The sequence below is a fragment of the Heterodontus francisci genome, chromosome 5 (genome assembly GCF_036365525.1).
Source record: "Heterodontus francisci isolate sHetFra1 chromosome 5, sHetFra1.hap1, whole genome shotgun sequence".
Lineage (NCBI taxonomy): Eukaryota > Metazoa > Chordata > Chondrichthyes > Heterodontiformes > Heterodontidae > Heterodontus > Heterodontus francisci.
This window is the reverse complement of record NC_090375.1, coordinates 100,301,518-100,324,490: the sequence shown is the minus strand read 5'-3', so window position 1 is coordinate 100,324,490 and position 22,973 is coordinate 100,301,518. Positions and strand designations below refer to the sequence as shown.

Below are 22,973 nucleotides of genomic sequence, written 5' to 3'. Positions count from 1 at the left end.
GCACAGGAACAGGCCCTTCGGCCCTCCAAGCCTGCGCCGATCCAGATTCTCGATCTAAACATGACGCCTATTTTCTAAACGTCTGTATCTCTTTACTTCCTGCCCATTCATGTATCTGTCTAGATACATCTTAAAAGACGCTATCGTGCCCGCGTCTACCACCTCCGCTGGCAACACGTTCCAGGCACCCACCACCCTCTGCGTAAAGAACTTTCCACGCATATCCCCCCTAAACTTTTCCCCTCTCACTTTGAACTCATGACCCCTAGTAATTGAATCCCCCACTCTGGGGAAAAAGCTTCTTGCTATCCACCCTGTCTATACCTCTCATGATTTTGTACACCTCAATCAGGTCCCCCCTCAACCTCTGTCTTTCTAATGAAAATAATCCTAATCTACTCGACCTCTCTTCATAGCTAGCGCCCTCCATACCAGGCAACATCCTGGTGAACCTCCTCTGCACCCTCTCCAAAGCATCCACATCCTTTTGGTAATGTGGCGACCAGAACTGCACGCAGTATTCCAAATGTGGCCGAACCAAAGTCCTATACAACTGTAACATGACCTGCCAACTCTTGTACTCAATACCCCGTCCGATGAAGGAAAGCATGCCGTATGCCTTCTTGACCACTCTATTGACCTGCGTTGCCACCTTCAGGGAACAATGGACCTGAACACCCAAATCTCTCTGTACATCAATTTTCCCCAGGACTTTTCCATTTACTGTATAGTTCACTCTTGAATTGGATCTTCCAAAATGCATCACCTCGCATTTGCCCTGATTGAACTCCATCTGCCATTTCTCTGCCCAACTCTCCAGTCTATCTATATTCTGCTGTATTCTCTGACAGTCCCCTTCACTATCTGCTACTCCACCAATCTTAGTGTCGTCTGCAAACTTGCTAATCAGACCACCTATACTTTCCTCCAAATCATTTATGTATATCGCAAACAACAGTGGTCCCAGCACGGATCCCTGTGGAACACCACTGGTCACACGTCTCCATTTTGAGAAACTCCCTTCCACTGCTACTCTCTGTCTCCTGTTGCCCAGCCAGTTCTTTATCCATCTATCTAGTACACCTTGGACCCCATGTGCCTTCACTTTCTCCATCAGCCTACCATGGGGAACCTTATCAAACGCCTTACTGAAGTCCATGTATATGACATCTACAGCCCTTCCCTCATCAATCAACTTTGTCACTCCTGGTGAATCGCCTCTGCACCCCCTCCAGTGCAATCACATCCTTCCTATAATGTGGCGACCAAAATTGCACACAGTACTCCAGCTGTGGCCTTAGCAAAGTTCTAAACAACTCCAACATGACCTCCCTGCTTTTGTAATCTATGCCTTGATTGATAAAGGTAAGTGTCCCATTTGCCTTTTTCACCAGCCTATTAATCTGCCCTTCTGCCTTCAGAGATCTATGGACAAATGCACTAAGGTCCCTTTGTTCCTTGGAACTTCCCAGTGTCAGGCCATTCATTGAATACTTCCGTGTCACATTACTCCTTCCAAAGTGTATCACCTCACACTTTTCAGGGTTAAATTCCATCTGCCACTTTTCTGCCCATTTGACCATCCCGTCTATATCTTCCTGTAACCCAAGACACTCAACCTCATTGTTAACCACTTGGCCAGTCTTTGTGTCATCCGCGGACTTACTGATCCTACCCCACCACATAGTCATCTATGTTGTTTATATAAATGACAAACAATAGGGGACCCAGCACAGTTCCCTGTGGTATGCCACTGGACACTGGCTTCCAGTCACTAAAACAGCCATCTGTTATCACTCTCTGTCTCCGACAGCTAAGCCAATTTTGAATCCACCTCATCAAGTTACCCTGTATCCCATGTGCATTTGCTTTCTTGATAAGTCATCTCAGTCTTAAATGGCCTACCCCTTATTCTGAGACTCTGTCCCCTTGTTCTAGACTCACCAGCCAGAGTAAACAGCCTATCCACATCCACCCATCACACCCTGTAACAATTTTGTAAGTTTCAATGAGATCACCTTTCATTCTTCAAAACTCTAGAGAATACAGGCCCAGTTTCTGTAATCTCTTCACATAAGACAATCCCGCCATCCCAGGGATTAGTCTGGTGAACCTCTGTTACACTCCCTCTATGGCAAGTATATCCTTCCTGAGATAAGGAGACCAAAACTCTACACAATACTCCAAGTATGGTCTCACCAGTGCTTTATACAATTGAAGCAATGCATCTTTACTCCTGTACTCAAATCCCCTTGCAATGAAGGCCAGCATACCATTTGCCTTCATAATTGCTTGTTGCACCTGCATACTAGCTTTCATGAACATGGACACCTAGGTCTCTTTGGACATCAGCACTTCCCAACCCCTCTGCATTTAAGAAATACTCTGCCTTTTTGTTTTTCCTACCAAAGTGGATCACTTCACACTTATTCACATATTCCATCTGCCATGTTCTTGCCCATTCACTTAGCCTGTCCAAATCCCCTTGAAGCCTCCTTGCATCCTTCTCACAACTTATACTCCTTCCTAGTTTTGTCATCTGCAAATTTGGAAATATTACAATTGGTACCCCTATCCAAGTCATTTATATAGATTGTAAATAGCTGTGGCCCAAGCACTGATCCTTGCGGTACCCCACTAATAGCCTGCCATCCTGAGAATGACCCCCTGTTGATATAATCCCACAATGTTTTACATGAATGAAAGACTTTGCCAACCTGTACTCTCTTTATGATGTTCAAAACTGCTACAAATATTCCAAACAACTGTGTGCAAGTAGTTAGAACAATCAGCTTCAAAACATTAGTGCAAACTTGTACACTATTTACACTGGTATGCTTTTTGTTTTCTATGTTGGAAGTTTTAGGTTTTTGGTTTCATTCTTTGTTATACCTGATATTCTGAGCAGAACAGTGTGCTTGCACAACACATCTCAGTAACAGGACTTTTAATTGTATTTTGAATGTAAATCCTTTATTATATCATTCATGAGCTCCTTCAGGCAAAATGTAGTTACTATCGAAGTACTGTTAAAACCTGTGGGTTACCAGTGTGCTGATTTTATAGATGTTGGATTACACTCTGAAATGATTTGCTTTATAGACCAATTTCAACACTGTTCTAACCCGGGAAAAATTGAAGAAAGAACAAATTATAAATGAGCTGAATGACAAACTGAAAAAGCTAACCCAACAACAAGAAAAGGATAGAGGTGAGCGGGAATACATTTACCACAGGATTAATCTGATGGTTTTGTTAATGTCTCTGAATGCTTAAGTTAGAAGTTTGAATTAAGGAAATCTTCGTCTGTCTTCCCATCTGTCCTTAAACTTTTGCCTCTGTAATATGACACCTTAAAGAGTAGTGAAAGTATTTTTAAAACGATAGGTAGTCACTTGTGCTGTTTTTATCTGACCTGGAGTCAGAAATTTACAAGCAACTTTTGAATCTGCAAACTTCTATTTTCACAATGTAAATAAACTCTGACTGTGAGCACTATTTACTCACAGCAGTTAATTTTTTGGGCTCCTGAGAGAGGGCAACTTAAACACAAAACATTACTTTGCTATCACATCATCCCATTTACAGTGACCGGTGCCATTAGTAGCACAAAAGATTTTATCACCAATTAATCAAACTTGATGAATGACTTAAAACTAAAAAATGCTGGAAATACTCAACATGTCTGCCAGCATTGGTGGAGAGAGAAGCAGCATTAACATTTCAAATAGTATCAAGTTGAAAGAAAAAGTGTACAATTTTGCGAAGATTATTGGTAGATTGGAAGATTGGACAGATTTTAAAAACCAGCAAAGAATGACTTAAAAATAAAATAGGAAGGGAGAAACTGTGATTGATTGTCATAATAACCCATCTGGTTCACTAATGTCCCTCAGGGAAGGAAATCTGCCATCCTTACCTGGTCTGACCTACATGTGACTCCAGACCCACAACAATGTGGTTGACTCTTAACTGCCCTTTGAAATGGCCTAGCAAGCCACTCAGTTGTCAAGGACAATTAAGGATGGCCAACAAATGCTGGCCTTGCCAGCGACGCCCTCATCCCATGAAAGAATTAAAAAAAAACCTCAAGATTGAATTAGTAATGCAACACAAAGAGATTAATTCTTGTTTCGTTAAAGTTCATCTCCATGAAGCTGAGTTGTTAACTGTCAACTCTGCTAAGGTTATGTTTTATTATGAATAATTTAGTATCGATATTTAATAAAAGTAAACTACTGCAGATGCTGGAAATCTGAAATAAAAATAAAGTGCTGGAAATACTCAGCAGGTCTGGCAGCATCTATGGAGAGAGGAACACAGTTAATGTTTCAAGTCTGTGACCTTTCAGTGGAGGCGGTGGCGTACTGGTATTGTCACTGGACTAGTAACTCAGAGACCCAGGTATTGCTCTGGGGACATGGGTTCGAATCCCACAGCAGAAGGTGGAATTTGAATTCAATTAATAAATCTGGAATTTAAAGCTAGTCTAATGATGGCCATGAAACCATTGTCGATTGTTGTAAAAACCCATCTGGTTCACTAATGTCCTTTAGGGAAGGAAATCTGCTGTCCTTACCTGGTCTAGCCTACATGTGACTCCAGATCCACAGCAATGTGGTTGACTCTTACATGCCCTCTAAAATGGCCTAGCAAGCCACTCAGTTCAAGGGCAATTAGGGATGGGCAATAAATGCTGGCCTGGCCTGCGACGCCCACATCCCATGAAAGAATAAAAAAGAATAACTAATATTTGTTTTTGGATAAATGGAATCTTGTGTTAATGCGCATAATTCTAAGAGTATTGTGTGTTCAGTTTTGATAGAAACCCTGTCTGCAGACAGAGCTACTTTGCTACAAGAAAAGAAAAAGCTTGATGAAGAACTAAACAAGCTACGAAGTAATGTGCTGGTTTGTTCTGCCTTTTCATCACCCGGAGCTTCTGGAGCTGAGGCTTCTGCTGCTTCAGGGGCTGACATTCCATTTGACTCAGAAAGACTTGCCCCTGTTACTGCAGTGGTAGAGGATGGAAGAATAGACTCAGCAATGGAGGCAAGCACCATGACTGTACGGTGAGTAGCCACCTGATGTTCAAATTTTTTTTTTACAGTGGAAGTAGATAATCCCTTAATTTCAGTTGTTTTGGTTTGAAAGAAATGGTGCTTTGCATGACACCAATAATTGTGCACGCTAGGGAGGATGAACCACCCAGAAGAGTCCCTTCTCAATAGCAAGGGAAGGAAAAATGTCAACATCTCAATTTGCACTCATTTCAGGCACTGTAAACAGCAGTCTAGGAATAAGTATTCTGCTTACCACCTTGTTCAGGAAGTGATATTTGGCATTTGAAGACCTAATTGTGGCTCATTCCTTAATTTTCCCCAATTCTGGAGGGTGCCATGGAGGAAATGAAATCTCTACCTGGGCTCTTCTTTGCTGTTTGTTTCCTTCCAGTGCTGAATTAAACTTATTCTTGTACGCTTATAGACATGATTATCCTATGCTGTGCTGCCAACTACTTCCTTTGGTACTCCTTAATGGTCATAAACTAAGATAAAAGTTGGAAATTTGGTGCAGGGGGAAAGAGGTGCTGCTTTTTGCCTCCAATATTTGTAGCTCGTGTTGCAAGTAAATAATTTAATTTAACTATAACTTAAACTATATCAAGTATTTAGTTAAAAGACTAAAAACGCTAAGTAAGTTGATTAAATACATAAGACTTCAATTAATTAAATAAATAAGGCAAGGTTATATAGGGATGGCAGTGCAGGTGGTATGCCACAAATGCAGCATGTGGGAGTTTGTGGAGAACTTTGAAATCCTGGGTAGCAGATTTACAGTCAGAGTCTGCATCTCGAGAAACTTCAGCTCAGAGTTGTTGAGCTGGAATCCAAGGTGCAGACAATGTGGGGGATTAGGGAGGGGAAAAGTTACCTGGACACTTCGATCCAGGAGGCAGTCATACCCCTTAAGTTAGAAAGTGGTATAGGTCTGGATAGTTGTCGGGTGAGTCAGGTGGGTAAGAAGATCCCAGGTTTAGTACTGGAGGAGCCTGAGCCTTTGCCCTTATCCAACAGGTACAAGGTTCTTGCTGCCTTTGTGGATGAGGGCAAGGTTTGCAGGGTGAACAAGCAAACTGACCATGGCACCATGGTACAGGAGATCATTCAAAGGGGGAGTGAAAAGAAGTGTGGTAATGGTAGGCGATAGTACGTCAGGGGAATAGATAATTATCTGCAGCCGCAGTTGAGAGTTCCAAAGGTTGTGCTGCCTGTCCGGTGCCAGGGTTAAGGACATCTCTCGGTTGGAGGAGAACTTGGAGGAGGAGGACCCAGTTATTGTGATGCACGTAGGGACCAATGACACAAGTAGAATGAGGTTCTGCTGAGGGAATTTGAAGAGCTAGGGTCTAAATTAATAAGCCAAACCTCAAAGGAAATAATCTCTGGATTATAGCCTGATCCAAATGCAAATTGGCACAGGGTCATCCATATCAGAGTTGAATGTGTGGCTCAGAGAGTGGTGTTGGAGGCGGAGGTTTTGATTCATGGTTACTGGAGCCGGTATTGGGGAAAGAGGGAGCTGTTTTGTTTGGGGTGGGTTCCACTTAAGCCAGGCTGGGACTAATGTCCTGGTGAATCGAATAACTAGGGCTTTAAACTAAAACAAAATGTTGAGTTGGATGGTTTGTGAGAGGCAATTTATAAATCTAAAGTGAAAGCCAAGACTACAGAGTAATGTTGCGATTTGGTTAAAGATGCGCTGAGTGTGACAGGAAGGGACATAAAGTTTGATGTCAATAGTGCATCAGTGAATAAGGTTAAATTATGAAAAAATTGTAAAAAGTTTAAAGGACCTTAATTTAAATATATGAAGAATTCGTAACAAGATAAACGAATTAACGGCACAAATGGCGATAAATGATTTTGATCTAATAGGCACTACAGAGTCGTAGGTTTTTTTTATATTTGTTCATGGGATATGGGTGTTGCTGGTTAGGCCAGCAATTATTGCCCATCCCTATTTGTCCTTGAGAAGGTGGTGCTCAACTGCCTTCTTGAACCGCTGCAGTCCTTGGGGAGGGAGTTTGACCCAGTGAAGGAATAGCGATATAGTTCCAAGATCGGATGTTGTGCGGCTTGGAGGGGAACTTGCAGGTGGTGGTGGTCCCATGCATCTGCTGCCTTTGTCCTTCTAGATAGTAGAGGTCGCAGGTTAGGAAGGTGCTGTCGAAGGAGCCTTGGTGAGTTGCTGCAGTGTATCTTGTAGTTGGTACACACTGCTGCCACTGTGCGTCAGTGGTCCCTCGAGTGAATGTTTGTAGATAGCGTGCCAATCAAGTGGGCTGCTTTGTCCTGGATGGTGTTGAGCTTCTTGAGTGGTGTTGGAGCTGCACCCATCCAGGCAAGTGGAGAGCATTCCATCACAGTCCTGACTTGTATCTTGTAGATAGTGGGAACCCCCAGGATGTTGATCATGGGGGATTGCGTGATGGTAATGCCATTGAACATGAAGGGGTGATGGTTTTATTCTCTCTTGTTTGAGATGGTCATTGCCTGGCACTTGTGTGACGCAAATGTTACTTGCCACTTATCAGCCCAAGCCTTGATGTTGTCTTGCTGCATCTGCAAATGTGCTGCTTCATTATCTGAGGAGTCACGAATGGTGCTGAACATTGTGCAATCATCAGCGAACGTCTTCACTTCTGACCTTACAATCGAGGGAAGGCCATTGAAGAAGCAGCTGCAGATGGTTGGGCTAGGACACTACCCTGAGGAACAGTGATATACTGGGACTGAGATGATTGGCCTCCAACAACCACAAACATCTTCCTGTGTGCTCAGTATGACTCCAACCAGTGGAGAGTTTTCTCCCCCTCCGATTCCCATTGACTCCAGTTTTGCTAGGGCTGCTTGATGCTGTACCCGGTCAAATGCTGCCTTGATGTCAAGGGCAGTCACTCAACTCACCTTCAGTTCAGCTCTTTTGTCCATGTTTAGACAAAGGCTGTAATGAGGTCAGGGGCTGAGTGGCCCTGGCAGAACCCAAACTGAGCGTCAGTGAGCAGGTTATTGCTGAGCAAGTGCCGCTTGATAATGCTGTCTGCGACCCCTTCCGTCACTTTGATGAATGAAAGTAGACTGATAGGGTGGAAATTAGCTGGGTTGGATTTGTCCTGTTTTTGTGTACAGGCCATACTTGAGCAATTTTCCACATTGTTGGGTAGATGCCAGCTTTGTAGCTGTAATGGACAGCTTGGCTAGACGCACAGCTAGTTTTGGTACACGAGTCTTCAGTATGATTGCCGGAATGTTGTCGGGGCCCATAGTATTTGCAGTATCCAGTGCCTTCAGCCGTGATATCAAGTGGATTGAATCGGATTGGCAGAAGACTGGCATCTGTGATGCTGGGAACCTCAGGAGGAGGCTGAGATGGATCATCCACTTGGCATTTCTGGCTGAAGGTGGATGTAAATGCTTCAGCCTTGTCTTTTGCACTGATGTGCTGGGCTCCCCCATCGTTGAGGATATTTGTGGAGCCTCCTCCTCCTGTCAGTTGTTTAATTATCCACCACCATTCACAACTGGATGTGGCAGGACTTAGCAGCTTAGATCTGATCTGTTGGTTGTGGGATCGCTTACTGCTGTCTATCACATGCTGCTTCTGCTGTTTAGCATGCAAGTAGCTCGTTGTCGTTTCATCAGGCTGACACCTCATTTTGAGGTATGCCAGGTGCTGCTCCTGGCCTGCCCTCTTCATTGAACCAGGGTTGGTCCCCCAGCTTGATGGTAATGGTAGAGTGGGGGATATACCCGACCATTAGGTTACAGATTGTGGTTGAATACAGTTCTGCTGCTGCTGCTGATGGCCCACAGCACCTCATGGATGCCCAGTTTTAAATTGCTGCGATCTGTTCAAAATCATTTACCACCGTGGTAGTGCCACATAGCAAGATGGTGGATATCCTCAATGTGAAGACAGGACTTTATCTTCACAAAGTGGTCGCTCCTACCAATACTGTCATGAAGAGATGCATTTGTGACAGGTAGATTGGTGAGGACCAGGTCAAGTAGGTTTTTTCCTCTTATTGGTTTCCTCACCTGCCGCAGATCCAGTCTAGTAGTTGTATTCTTTAGGACTCGAGCCACTCTTGGTGATGGACTTTGAAGTCCGCTGCCCAGAGTACATTCTGTGCCCTTGCTACCCTTAATGCTTCTTCCAATTGGTGCTCAACATGGAGAAGGACTGATTCATCAGCCGAGGCAGGGGTGGTCGGTGGTAATCAGCAGGAGGTTTCCGTGCTTATGATGCCATGACACTTCATGGGGTCCGGAGTCAATGTTGAGGACTCCCTAGGCAACTTTCTCCTGATTGTATACCACTGTTCAGCCACCTCTGGTTGGTCTGACCTGACGGTGGGACATTATCTGCAAGGTATGATTCCGTGAGTATGTCAGGCTTTTGCTTGTGAGACAGCTCTCCCAATTTTGGCACAAGCCCCCAGATGTTAGTAAGGAGGACTTTGCAGGGTTGAAGGTATGGGTTTGCTGTTGTCATTTCCAGTGCCTAGGTCGATGCCAGGTGGTCAATGCGTTTTCATTCCTTTTCTTATGCTTTGTAGCGGTTTAATACAACTGAGTGGCTTGCTAGGCCATTTCAGATGATATTTAAGAGTCAACCACATTGCTGTGAGTCTGGAGTCACACGTAGGCCAGACAAGGTAAGGGTGGCCGATTTCCTTCCCTAAAGGACATTGGACTAGCTTTTAATTCCTGATTTTTTATTAATTGAATTCAAATTTCACCATCTGCTATGGTGGGATTCGAACCCATGTCCCCAGAGCATTAGCCTTGGCATCTGAATTACTTGTCCAGTGACATTACCACTACACCACCGCCACCCCAGAGGATTTGATGTTTTGGAAAGGCAGTCAAAACGGGTGGTAATCCTGATGATAAAGGGTGACATAAGGACAGTCATGAGGAAGGATCTTTGCTTGGTGGAGCTGGAAGTAGATTCAATATGGGGTGAGATAACAAATAACAAGGGTCAGAAAGCGCTGATGGGAATAATTTATAGCCCTAACAATAGCTATACTGTTGGACAAAGTATTAGGAAACAGGAAGAAATAGTAACAAATGTAATGCGATAATTATGGGTGACTTGATCTTCACATATACTGATCAAATCAAATTGACAGAAGTAGTTTGGAAGATGAGTTCATGGAATGCATTTGAGGCAGTTTCCTTGAACAATACATTGTGGAACCGACCAGCGATAATACTATTTTAAATCTTGTTTTGTGTAATGAGATAGGATTAATAAATGATCTCAGTAAGCGATCCTCTGGGAAGGAATGATCATAATATGGTAGAATTTAACATTAAGCTTGAATATGATGTACGTAAGTTTGAAACTAGAGTATTATACTTAAATAAAGTCAGTTGCATAGGTATGAGGGGCAAGCTGGCTCAGGTAGTTTGGGAAATTAGATTAAAAGGCATGATGGAAGATGAACAGTGAAACATTTAAATAAATTTTTCATAATTCTGAATGAAGGAGCATTCCATTGAGAAATAAGAGCTGCATGGGGGAAAAAAAAGAAATCCATCGTGGCTCACTAAAGTTAAAAAGGTGCTTATTATATTGCCAACAAGAGTAGCAAGCCTGAGGATTGGGAGAGTTTAGATACCAACAAAAGATGACCAAAAATTAATACAGAGTGAAAATAGAATGCGTAAACTAGCAAAAAATATAAAAACTACTTGTAAGAACATCTACAAATACGTAAAACAAAAAGCAGAGAGGTAGCAAAATTAAATATTCCCCAAGAGGCTATGACAGGAAAAATTATGGGGAATCAAGAAATGACAAAGACGTTGTTCCGATCAGGTAAAGAGGGGTCGAATGGCTCGCCTCTTGTCTCTGTCCTTGTTTGACCACAACAGGGTTTATTTCTTTTATAAACAGTCGATATGCTGACCAATTCAGTGAGTGTTTAACCCTTTATGTGCTCTGATCATAAAAGAACCAATCGGACAAATTTTCTTGAATTAAAACAGTGGCGCAGTGGTTAGCACCGCAGCCTCACAGCTCCAGGGACCCGGGTTCAATTCTGGGTACTGCCTGTGCGGAGTTTGCAAGTTCTCCCTGTGACTGCGTGGGTTTTCGCCAGGTGCTCCGGTTTCCTCCCACCGCCAAAGACTTGCAGGTGATAGGTTAATTGGCCATTGTAAATTGCCCCTAGTGTAGGTAGGTGGTAGGGAATATGGGATGACTGTAGGATTAGTATAAATGGGTGTTTCTTGGTCGGCACAGACTTGGTGGGCCGAAGGGCCTGTTTCAGTGCTGTATCTCTAAATAAATAGAGGTTAGTTTATTGTACTTAAAACCAAAAACTGATTAAAGTAACATCATAACTACGCTCCAACTTTGACCCACACACAAATACGTTAGAGTGGAGAAGAATAGATTGGTTGGATTAGAGTCCAGAACAATTAAAAAGAATATACAGTCTGTGGAGTCTGATAATTCAGTTGTCTTCCAGCTGAACTTGGTGGTCCTGAAGTTTCTGGCTGGTAGAGCTAGCCAACTGGTTCAGGGTTTTCTTGGCAACATCATTGTCTGCAAAAATGATAGGCTTGGATGTTTGCAGCCAGCAGGCAAGGTTTGAATTTGCAAGGTCGCCAAGGGAGGGAGGGAGACCCCCACTTGGACCCTTCACTGGTCAAACACAGGTGCTCGTCAGCTGTAGAGAGAAGGAACTGCAAGTTTTCGCACAGATGGAGAGTTTGTCACATGATGGCCCAGTGCATTCGCTTTGTTAGTGAGGTGGGTGGCTATAGTGCTGAAGTTTGGGGCAAACTTGTGGAAAAACCCACACATCCCCAAAAATTGCAGTATTTCCAGTTTGGTCATGGGGCAGGGAAATCCATCAGCGCCTGTACTTTTGCTGCTCTGGGCAGCTCTCACCCCTGACCTGCAATATGCCCTCGGGAGGTTACTTGAGCTTTAGCAAACTTGCTTTTTACAAGGTTTACTGCTAGGTCAGCTGACTGTAACCTTGGAAAGAGGGCTTCTAACTGGCCTCGGTGGTCCCCCCAGGTGTCACTGAGGACTAACAAATCATTCAGGTACACTACACAGTTGGGTAGGGCAGCCACTACCTGATTCATTAGCCTTTGGAAGGTGGATGAGGAATTCGGTAATTCAAAGGGCATGACTCTGCACTGGAATGGGCCATCTGGGGTGACAAAAGCTGAGATCTCTTTGGCTTGAGTTGTTAAGGAAACCTGCCAGTATCCTTTTAGCAAGTCTATCTTGGTTATGTAAGTGGCATTTTCTACTCTACCAATACAGTCTTCCAGGCAGGGAATTGGATAGGAATTGGCTCTGGTCACTGCGTTAAGTTAACCTTCCTGTAATCAAGGCTGTATAATCAATGTTGAGCCAACGGGTTTGGGCACCAGCACAACTGCTCTGGCTGTGCTTAAGCAGCTTGTGTTCCAACATCTACTGAATTTCCTCCCGAACCTGGGTCAGTTTCCTGGGACCTAGGTGTTAGGGGTCCTGTTTTATGGGAGGGGTCTCTCCACATCTGCACCATGTAAGGTTAGGGCTGTGCACCCTGGAGATCTCTCTCAATGCTATGAGCAGCCTTATTAGGACGCCTCTCTGTTCGGCATTTAAATAGGAGTGTACAGTGTTACGGTCAGGTGAGCAGGCTCCCCCTTTTGCCCCTTCTCTGGTTTGACCGCAGTAGGGTTTATCATTTTTTAACAGTGGTTGAACTTACCAGCTCAGTGAGTGCTTGCTCCTGTTCCTCTAATGGAATTGCAAAAGAACCAATCAGACAGGTTTTCTTGAGTTTAAACTAGAAAGATGTAAGTATATTGCTCTTAACACTCTAATCCAGTTAAAAATACTAAAAATATGCTACATATTCACACACACATTCACACAAGAGTCTCACACACAAATTGATTACAGAGGGAAAGCAGATTTGGTGGTCGGTTTAAAGTCTGGAATAAATGGAATTTAAATACAGTTTTGAATTCAATAGTCCTTGGCTGAAATTGTAATTCTGAAGTCCTCGCTGGGCCACGTGCATGGTGGTAGGCTTGCTTTGCTCAGGACTCCTGGAGGCAGAAGAGGGAGTGGATTCTCGTCCCTTGCTTGCTGGCTGTGGCAATCTGTAGGCTTGAGGAGGTTCCCCATCACAGCTGGATCATCTCTTGATATTTACTGGGGAGAGAGAGAGCAGCTTCGTTGAAGGCTTTTCAGTTACTGCTCCTTGCTGTCTCTGTGACTAAGCCTACAGTTTCTCCAGAGCTGCGCAGGCAGTCACATGACTCTATAAGACCCTTTGTTTTTTAATGAGGTTTCTGCTGGAATCTTCTCTAAAATTCAAGGTGCTGCATGCCTCAAGATGTCCAGTCACAAAGTCAATGGGTGTAGATGGCTTTGACGACCATGTTAATAAGGCCATCCTAGGTAATTTAATCACTGAGAGCACCCCATTGTTCTGGCTTGGCTGGATGGGACTTGTCATCTCCAGTTTGATCTTCTGGTGTTTCAAATGTAAATTGCAGTGGCTATCTTGGCTGCCAATTTTTAAAAAAAGTTACTTGTAGGTTTTTGAGATGAGGAGGGATTTCTTCACCCAGAGAGTGGTGAACCTGTGAAATTCTCTACCACAGAAAGCAGTTGAGGCCAAATCATTAAATGTATTCAAGAAAGAGTTAGATATAGCTCTTGGGGCTAAAGGGATCAAGGGATACGGGGAGAAAGCAGGAACAGGGTACTGAGTTTGGATGATCAGCCATGATCGTATTGGATGGCGGTGCAGGCTCGAAGGGCCAAATGGCCTACTCCTGCTCCTATTTTTCTGTTTTTCCATTAAAAGTCTAATGTAAGGTTCCAACCGATGAAATTAATATTTCCCCTTTGTATAGGGTTTTCATGTCACCTTCGTACCACGCAGAATGAAATGCGACGATGGGAGCAATGCATTTAAGGAGTAAGAAAGAAAACGAAAAGGAAAACACATTCATTTTTCATTCACTCTCAAATTCACTCATGAATCTTTGAATTGTTGCAGCTGTTTTTTTCTGTGCAACAGCAATGCTGGTTTAATTCCCCTTTTCCCTTGGAGTCTGTCTGGGATGGTTGTGTTGTCAAAAGGGTTTAAAGTTTCTTTAGTATCAGTTTGAAATAACCTGGGAATGGGCATCTCAATAAACATGTGGTTATTGGGGAAGCTTGGGGTCTGCACATTTCCATGATTGTCTAAGGCACGTTCACCTGTATGTACAAGCTTCAATGCCACAACTGCTGTTTCTGTAACATGTGACTTTAACCATTCAGGTTCCAGTGCCTTGATAATTTCTCTCCCTATAGTGGTATTGGGTGATAAATTGTTTTTAAGCCCCTGTGAGGTGTCTGAAATTTCCTCTGGGCCCTTGTTCTTGCTGGAGTCTGAAGTGAAATTGTTGGATTTGTTTAGCTTTGAGCTTGGGTCGTGATCATTGGGTTCTGCAGTGGGTAGATACACCCTGACCTCACTTTTAGTTTTTTGCTGTCACACACGTCTTGTTCAGTTTAGGGTATTTTTGTTTCCCTTTTCTCTTTACTGTGAGGAGGGTCTCTTTGCTAATCTTCCCCATGTCCTCTGGGACGTTCCTGCACGCAGGTATATGTCCAGCTTCCACAGTGCTCCTCTGTGGCACTTCGACTAGGTGAGGCATCTTCCTCATTGTTGGTTTGCCTTTTTGGGAACTTTCCTTGTCTCTGCAGGTTTCTGTAAAGGCTGATAGCAGCCTTGGGAGGGTGCTTCTTTGGTCTGCATTTACATAGGAGGGTGTGAGGAATAATTTTTCCAACATTTCAGGGTTGGCTGACCGGACAGTAGGGGATTCCATTGGGAATCCTCCCGGCCCTCCTTTAACCTGTCCTCACTGTCCTTTTCGTCCCCTTCCTCCCCCTTTCTCCCTAACTGTCTGCCAGATCTGTGCTTGTCTGTCCCCTATTGTTTTCGGCAGAGGTCCCTCACAATCCACCAGCACCCTGGAGGGTTCCCCAGAGGTGGTATAGGAATTGGGGGTGCAGATTTTACTGCAGTTTGGGGCTTCCCCACAACCCGGCATGTGTGGCAACTCTTCCACATCTTTGTGGAGTTTCGGCCAGTCAAACTGCTGCCTTAGGCGGGCTTTTGGTTTCTCATACGCCAACATGTCCAGCCATTGTAAGCTCGTGGGCCGTTCTTAATATTTTTTTCTGGTACCTTGGCACCACTAACTGGTGAACCACTGTCCACTCTTTGTCTGCAGGACTGTGAGGAGGTCCCCACTTCCTCATCAGCACCTCATTCATTGCATAGTAACAATCAGGGACTCCATCTGCTTCAATTTCAGTTTGGCACCCTCTGCTAACCTCCTTAATACTGCGTCAGTTTGTTGAGTCTTAACTCGGGAAGATTTGTTTAACCCATTCCTTGGGTCCTCTAACTTCCCAAAAAAAGTTTCAGACAACCAGACAGCAGGGTCATCTGTCTGCAGCGCCAGTTCAGTCTCCTCTGAGGGAGCTGGTTTGGCCATGGACCGAGTCTCCACGCAGTCCGGGGAAATGCTGGAGATCATCTCCTGCAACTGCCCTGTCTCTCTGACTTCCTTTGATCTCTCTAGCACTGCTGGGGAAGCTTCCACCTTTGCCTCCCGTCAGATCATTACTCAGAAGAAGGTTGACCCCATCCACAGGCAAACTAGGGACAATCCCCATGGTCACCAGTCCCAAAACTAGCTCCCACGCCAAGTGCAGCCGATATAAAGATGCGGGCATACACTGTCCTCCGATACCATTCACTACCGTTCTCGCATTCACTGCACTCTCTGCATTCTCAGAGCAGAAGAGATCTGGTGGCTCCTATATTCCTGACTATGACGATGGGCTTGCTTGCCCCACTCGAGGGGTATGGGGTTACTCTCCCTTTGTATACAAAATCCTGATAACCTTCAGGGATCTTGTTAAATTTTCCCGCACCCGCAGCAGTATGTTTTCTGGTTCTTACTACTGTTGCAGGGTTTCTTACAGGATTTCCGCGTAGTTCCCAGCAGTTAGCTCGGAGGTCACCTGCCTTGTTACAGTGGGAATCCATAGGTCTCCAGGTCTCACTCTTGCTCTCAGCAGTGTCTTTTTTGGCTTGATGAGTGTCCCCTGTATGTCCAGCTTTCCTTTTTCACCCAGGGCTGTTTGGGCTCCTATCACCCTCCCACCTTTTTTATCCTTTTCGGGGTCGTGGGGGTGACTGAGGTACGGACCTGTATATGAAAGTGAATTCATCAGCCAGCATTAGGGCCTGCCTGGTTCTTTGAACCTTTTGTTGGGTTTTAATAGAAAGGGGAAGGGAGTTTTTAAATTCCTCAAGAAGAATCACCTTTCTGAGATTTTCATATGTGGGCTGTACTTTAAGGGCCCTAAGTCACTGGTCAAAAACCAGCTGCTTGCTTACTTTCAAACTCGAGGTAAGTTTGATCAAGCTGCTTCCGAAGGGTTTGTAATTTCTGGTGGTACACTTCTGGTACTAGCTCATATGCCCGAGCATAGCATTTTTAGTCACTTCATAATCTGATGAACTTTCATCTGGCAACAATGATTATACCTCATGGGCTTTTCCTGTTAGCTTGCTTTGTAACAGCAGGGTCCAGCTCTCGGCCGGCCATTTTAACTGTCTTGCAAGCTTTTCAAACGTGACAAAAAATGCTTCCACATCTCCCTCATTGAACTTCGGAATCAACTGGAAGCTTTTAAGAGGTCAGCACATGGCCCTGAGCTAAGGGCAGCTTCCACACTGGCCATGCTTTCAATGGGATTACCATGTCACCTAGCTAATTCAAGTGCCTTATTTCCCTTTCCTCTCCTTTTGGAAAATTCTCTCTCTTTCCCTCTCTTTCTCACTCTTCTGTCTCCCTTTCCCTCTCTTTTTCCCTGTCTTCCAGTTCATGTTTCCTCTGTTCTAATTGTATTTTAGCTAACATTATCCAGTCTGATTCTGACTCCAACCCTGTTTCAGAATCTTCAGGCTCAAGTGAAAAATGGTTGGCCACAAGTCTTAGGAATTCGGATGTCTTAGCTTCTGTACGGAAAGTAATCCCAAACTGTCCAGATACATTCCTCAACTCTTCCACAGATAGGGCCTTTAGCTTATCCCAAGTTACTTCACCCTGTCTTGGGAAGGTACTGGCCTCAGATGTGGACATGTTAGTACTCTCGCCGCAAAAACCACAAGAAAACCTATATTGCAGTTTTATTTTTTTGATGGGGATCAATCTGGTTTCCCACTTTCAATTTCTTGTTGGTCTTTGGGTTACGATCACGGATTAGAGCCCCCAAATTTCTGTTACTGCCAGGTGAGGAGTGGGTAAGAGGCTCCCCTTTCTCTGGTTTGACCGTAGCAGGGTTTATCCTTTTTTAAACACAGTGGTTGAACTTATCACTTCTCAGCATTTGCTCCTGTTCCTCTAGTGTAATTGCAAAAGAACCAATCAGACAGGTTTTCTTGAGTTTAAATAAGAAAGGTGTAAGTTTGTTACTCTTAACACTCTAACCAGGCTAAAAATACTAAAAGTACTCTACACATTCACACACACACATTCACACGAGAGTCTCACGCACACAAATAGATTATAGAGAGGAAACAGATTTGGTGGTTGGATTAAAGTCCGGAATAAATGCAATTTAAAAACAGTTTTGACTGCACGGTGGTGGGCTTGTTTTGCGCAGAGCTCCTGGAAGCCGAAGAGGGAGTGGATTCTCATCCCCTGGTTGCAGGTTGTGGCAGTCTGTCGGCTTGAGGGGGTTCCCTGTCGCAGCAGGATCTTCTCTTGATATTTACTGGGGGAAGAGAGAGAGAAACTTGCTTTGTTTATGGCTTTTCAGTTACTGCTCCCTGCTGTCTCTGTGACAAAGCTTACAGTTTCTCCAGAGCTGCGCAGGCAGTCGCATTACTCTATCAAGCCCCTTTGTTTTTTTTAATGAGGTTTCTTCTGGAATCTTCTGAGATTCAGGGCGCTACATGCTTGAAGATGTTCAGTCACACTTGGAGGGGTGGGCGGGGGTGTGATTTGGCTCTTTCAAAGTCAGTGGGTGTAGATGGCTTTGATGACCGTGTTGATAAGGCCATTACAGGTCATTTAATCTCTGACAGCACACCATTACTCTGGCTGGGCTGGATGAGACTTGTCATCTCTGGTTTGATCCATTTGGTGTTTCAAATGTAAGTTGCAGTGGCCATCTTGGTTGCCAGTTTTTTAAAAAAGTTACTTGTAGGATTTTTCCATTAAAAGTCTAACGTAAGGTTCCAACCGATGAAATTAATATTTCCCCTTTGGCATATAGGGTTTTCATGACAACCGTGTTTAAATTTCCTAACATTTCGGTGTTGGCTAACCGGACAATAGAGGGCTCAATTTGGGAATTCTCCATGCCTCCTTCTAACTTGTCCTCACTGTCCTTTTCTTTGTCCTCCCTCCTGACTGCCTGACAGATCTGGGTTTGTTTTTCTCCTTCCTGGCTGTGATACTGCTTCAACATACTGATGTGATACAGCCTTTGTTTTTTTCCTGCGGTCTGGGGTGTCAATTAAAGAGTTCACCCTACCAGTTCTCTTTACTACCCAAGCGGGGCCACTGAACCGGGCTTTCAGTGATTCACCCTGTATTGGGAGTAGCACTAACGTGTAGTCTCTGGGCCAAAATGTTCTGGGCATGTCAAGTTTGTCTGCCTGGCTTTTCATAGCTGTCTAGGAGGTTTTTAGGTGTTCCTGAGTCACTGCACAGGCTCTCATGAACTGCTTCCGGAACATGGAGACGTCGTCTAACATGGAAGGCTCATCCCTGTGTCCTAAAGACCTCTCCTTGATTAGTTTAAGAGGACCTCTCGCCTCATGTCTATAAACTAATTCAAAGGGACTAAAGCCAGTGGACTCATTGAGTGAGTCCCTGGTGACAAACAGAACAAGTCCCAGCCGTTTGTTCCAGTTATGGGGGTACTCGAAGCAGTATGCCCTGATCATTGTCTTTAGGGTCTGGGGGTACTGTTCCAAAGCCCCTTGTGACTGTGGGTGTTAGGCTGAGGACTTTAGCTGGTTATGCCCAGATTACCCATGAGCTTCTGGAAGATATTAGACATGGGCGGCGCAGTGGCGAGCACCGCAGCCTCTCAGCTCCAGCGATCTGGGTTCAATTCTGGGTACTGCCTGTGTGGAGTTTGCAAGTTCTCCCTGTGTCTGCGTGGGTTTCCTCCGGGTGCTCCGGTTTCCTCCCACATGCCAAAGACTTGCAGGTTGATAGGCAAATTGGCCATTATAAATTGTCCCTAGTGTAGGTAGGTGGTAGGGAAATATAGGGACAGGTGGGGATGTGGTAGGAATATGGAATTAGTGTAGGATTAGTATAAATGGGTGGTTGATGGTCGGCACAGACTCGGTGGGCCGAAGGGCCTGTTTCAGTGCTGTATCTCTAAACTAAACTAAACATGAAATTCGTGCCCTGATCTGTCTGGATCTTGGCAGGTAGTCCATATCGGGTAAAGAATTTAGTTAGACAGAACTCCTCCACATCCTTCTGGAGTTGTGGCCAGTCAAAATGCTGTCTTATGCGGGCTTGGGTTTTTCTGATATCAACATGTCCAACCATTGGCCGTTTGTGGGCTATTCTCAGTATTTCCTTACGGTATCTCGACGGCACCACTATCTGATGAACCACTGTCCACTCTTCAAGTTTGTGAGGAGGTCTTCACTTCCTGATCAACCCCTCATTCTTTAAATAGTAGCACTCTGGGACTCCCTCTGCTTCAACTTCAGTTTGGGCTGTCTGTGCTAACTTTTTTTTAACACTGGTCGGCTTGCTGAGTCTCGACCGAGGAAGACCTGTTTCACGCATTCTTTGCGTCCTCTAAATTCCCAAAGAAGGTCTCCGATAACGAGACAGTAGGGTCATCTGTCTGCAGTGCCAAATGGGCTTCCTGTGACGAAGCTTGTTTGGCCATGGACCAGGTCACCACACAGTCAGGAAAAATGCCAGGGACCTTTTCCTGTAACTGCTGTCTCCCTGACCTCTTTCAGTCTCTCTCAAACCACTGGGGAAGCTACCACCTTTGCCCCCGCCAGGTCATTACCAGGAGCAGGTCGACCCTGTCCACAGGTAAACTAGGGACAATCCCCACAGTTACCAGTCCTGAATCAAGGCCGCACTCCAGGTGCACCTGATCTAAAGGCCTGGGCATATACCATCTTCACTCGGGAGTATGGAGTAACTTTTCCTTTGGACGCAAAAACTCGGTAACTCTCAGGCATTTTGTTAAGTTCTGCCGCACCCACAGCATTATGTTTACTGGGTGTCATGAAGACCCCCACCTGCCAAGAATAAGGCATATTAATCTCGTCATGTGAACATTAATTTTAAACGGTTGCTGGAGTGAAGAAATGACTTGTTTAAAGAGATCACCAGACATTTGTATACTAAGAGACGGTGCTTGTGGAGACAAAGCAGCTCCTCCCTGGTCCAATTAACCTAAATGGATTTGGATCACCAGGCATCGAAGGTGTAAGGAAGCTCACATTCCAGGGCCTGCTAAGATGATAGAATGCACAAACGCAGGCAGGGTTCAACCAGCTGGTCCCATGACTAACCTACTGGTCCAGGCTTTTTTGAACTAGCCACAGGACAGTTTGAGGACAGACTGCAGATTGCAACTGAATGTGGAACAGGAGAGCCTCTCTCCTGACTGTCACTTTTTCACAAGCCTGCAGACCCATGGAAGACATGTAAACCTCAAGAGAGTAAAGACTCCTACATCGAAACAAGTTCAAGCGTGCACTGGGCCCCAACGAACAGCAAGACTTACCGGCAACCAAAGACTATACATTGAACTCAAAGAACTTTCCCCTTTATTCCTTCTACTTTTTCTGTCTCTGTTTCTATCTATCGCGTATACATGCCAGTGTGTAGTCCTTAACCGAATTAGAGTTTAAGAGTGATAAACTTACAACTTTCTTGTTTAAAATATAAGAAAATCTATCTGATTTCTTTGCCTTACAATTGGAAAGCAGTGAATAAGGATTTGTTGTGGGGGAGCTAAAAACGCATGTTTTTTTAAAATTAAACACTGTTACAGTTAAACCAGGCAGAGATTGAGAGGGAACCCCGAGACCCTTTTCTCACATGGTAACACTGGGTCTTAGTGCTGCAGTTAAAGCCACAGCCTGGTTCACTGTGCTTTCTATCAGGGCCCCTTTTCCTGCACTGGTCTGGTGTACCCTGATTAATCCCACAGGTTTTCCCTGTAACTTCCAGCTGTCAGCTCGAAGGTGACCTGCCTTGCTACAATGGAAACGAAGGCTTTTGGGTGTCACTTCTATTCTCAAAACCTTCCTTTTTGGCCTGAGTAGGGCCCCCTGGGTGACCAGCTTTCCCTTCTCGCCCCTGGCTGTTCGTCCTCCTATTGCTGTCCACCTCTTAGACTTTTTGGGTTTTTGGAGGTGATTAAGAAAGGGTTTCCCTTGGGGTAAGGGCTTGTGGTTCATCAGCCAGGATTGCTACCTGCTTGGTTCTTGGAAACTTTGTTCCTCCATGTGGGTTTTAATGGAAAGGGGAAGCGAGTTTTTGATCTCCTCGAGAAGGATCACCTCTCTGAGGTTTTCATAGGTGGGCTTTATCTGCACTTACCTTCTGGGACAGGAGCGGACCTGCGGGCAGAACACAGAGCAGGGAGCCGATAAATACAGCCCGAGGATCGTGGCCTGCAGCACTTACCTTGCAGGAGGGCAGCGGAGAGGAGTCCAGGCGTGCCGGAGTTTGAAAATGAAGTGCACAGTGACATCACAGGAAAGCTGCAAGGTGATTGGTTGGTGAGTAACTGCTGTTAGGGGGTATCAGTAAATAGCTGAGTTAGTATTTTACTGTTAGGGTGTGTGTGTAATAGCTTAATAAGGAACAAGTGAGTAGCTGGTATTTTTTCTGAGTAAGGCTTATTTTAACTAGTGAGCTGTATTGATTTTTAGCAGGATTTATCAGTAGTAGTAAGGTTTTATTAATTCTAAGGTGTTGTAGTATTGGTAAGGTTTTGTTTAGCAGTAGCAAAGGGTCAACGAATAAATAAAGGTATGGCAGAGTTGGCTCAACCTTGAGAGTGCACCTCCTGTGCTATGTGGGAGCTCCAGGATGTTTCCCGTATCCTGGAAAACCATTTGTGCAAAGCATCCTGAAGGGGGAGGGTGAACAGCCAGCAGTCGTGGTTCACATCGGAACCAACGACATAGGTAGAAAGAGGGATGTGGTCTTGCAGTCTGAATTTAGGGAGCGAGGGAAGAAATTAGCAAGCAGGACCTCAAAAGTAGTCATCTCCAGATTACTCCCAGTGCCACGTGCAAGTGTGTATAGAAATATGAAACAGATGAATGCGTGGCTGGAAAGATTGTGCAAGAGGGAGGGCTTTAGATTCCTGGAACATTGGGACTGGCTCTGGGGGAGCTGGGACCTGTACATGCCAGACAGTTTGCACCTAAACAGAGCCGGGACTGAGTTCCTTGCGGGACGTTTGCTAGTGATATTGGGGAGGGTTTAAAGTTTGGCAGGGGGATGGGGACCTGTGGGTAGACTTAGTTGGGACAAAATCAGAAATGAAAGGCAGAAAATTCTTGAATGAATCTGGAAGACAGAGGAAACAAGGGTTAGAAAATTTAAAAAAAAAAGTTTGGCAATGCTCAAGGGTATCTATTTCAATGCAAGGAGTGCAGCTAATAAAACAGATAAGTTGAGGGCACTGATAGACATGTGGCAGTATGATGTCATAGCTATAGAAGCATGGCTTAAGGAGGGACAGGAATGGCAGCTCAACGTTCCTGGTTACTGGGTTTTCAGATGCAATAGGGAGGGGGCTAAGAAAGGGTGGGGGGTGTGGGTGGCAATCTTGGTCAA

At 44.8% G+C, this 22,973-nt stretch overlaps 1 protein-coding gene across 5 annotated transcripts in view; it reads left to right on the top strand.

Moving 5' to 3' along the window:
* rb1cc1 (RB1-inducible coiled-coil 1) overlaps positions 1–22,973 on the top strand; it is a 311,904-nt gene that overhangs the window by 202,686 nt on the left and 86,245 nt on the right. For all 5 annotated transcript variants that reach the window (XM_068031835.1, XM_068031832.1, XM_068031833.1 and 2 more), the window contains 2 exons: positions 3,103–3,211; positions 4,817–5,072. In XM_068031835.1, the coding sequence (XP_067887936.1) occupies positions 3,103–3,211; positions 4,817–5,072 (365 nt within the window). The remainder of the gene's footprint in view (positions 1–3,102; positions 3,212–4,816; positions 5,073–22,973) is intronic.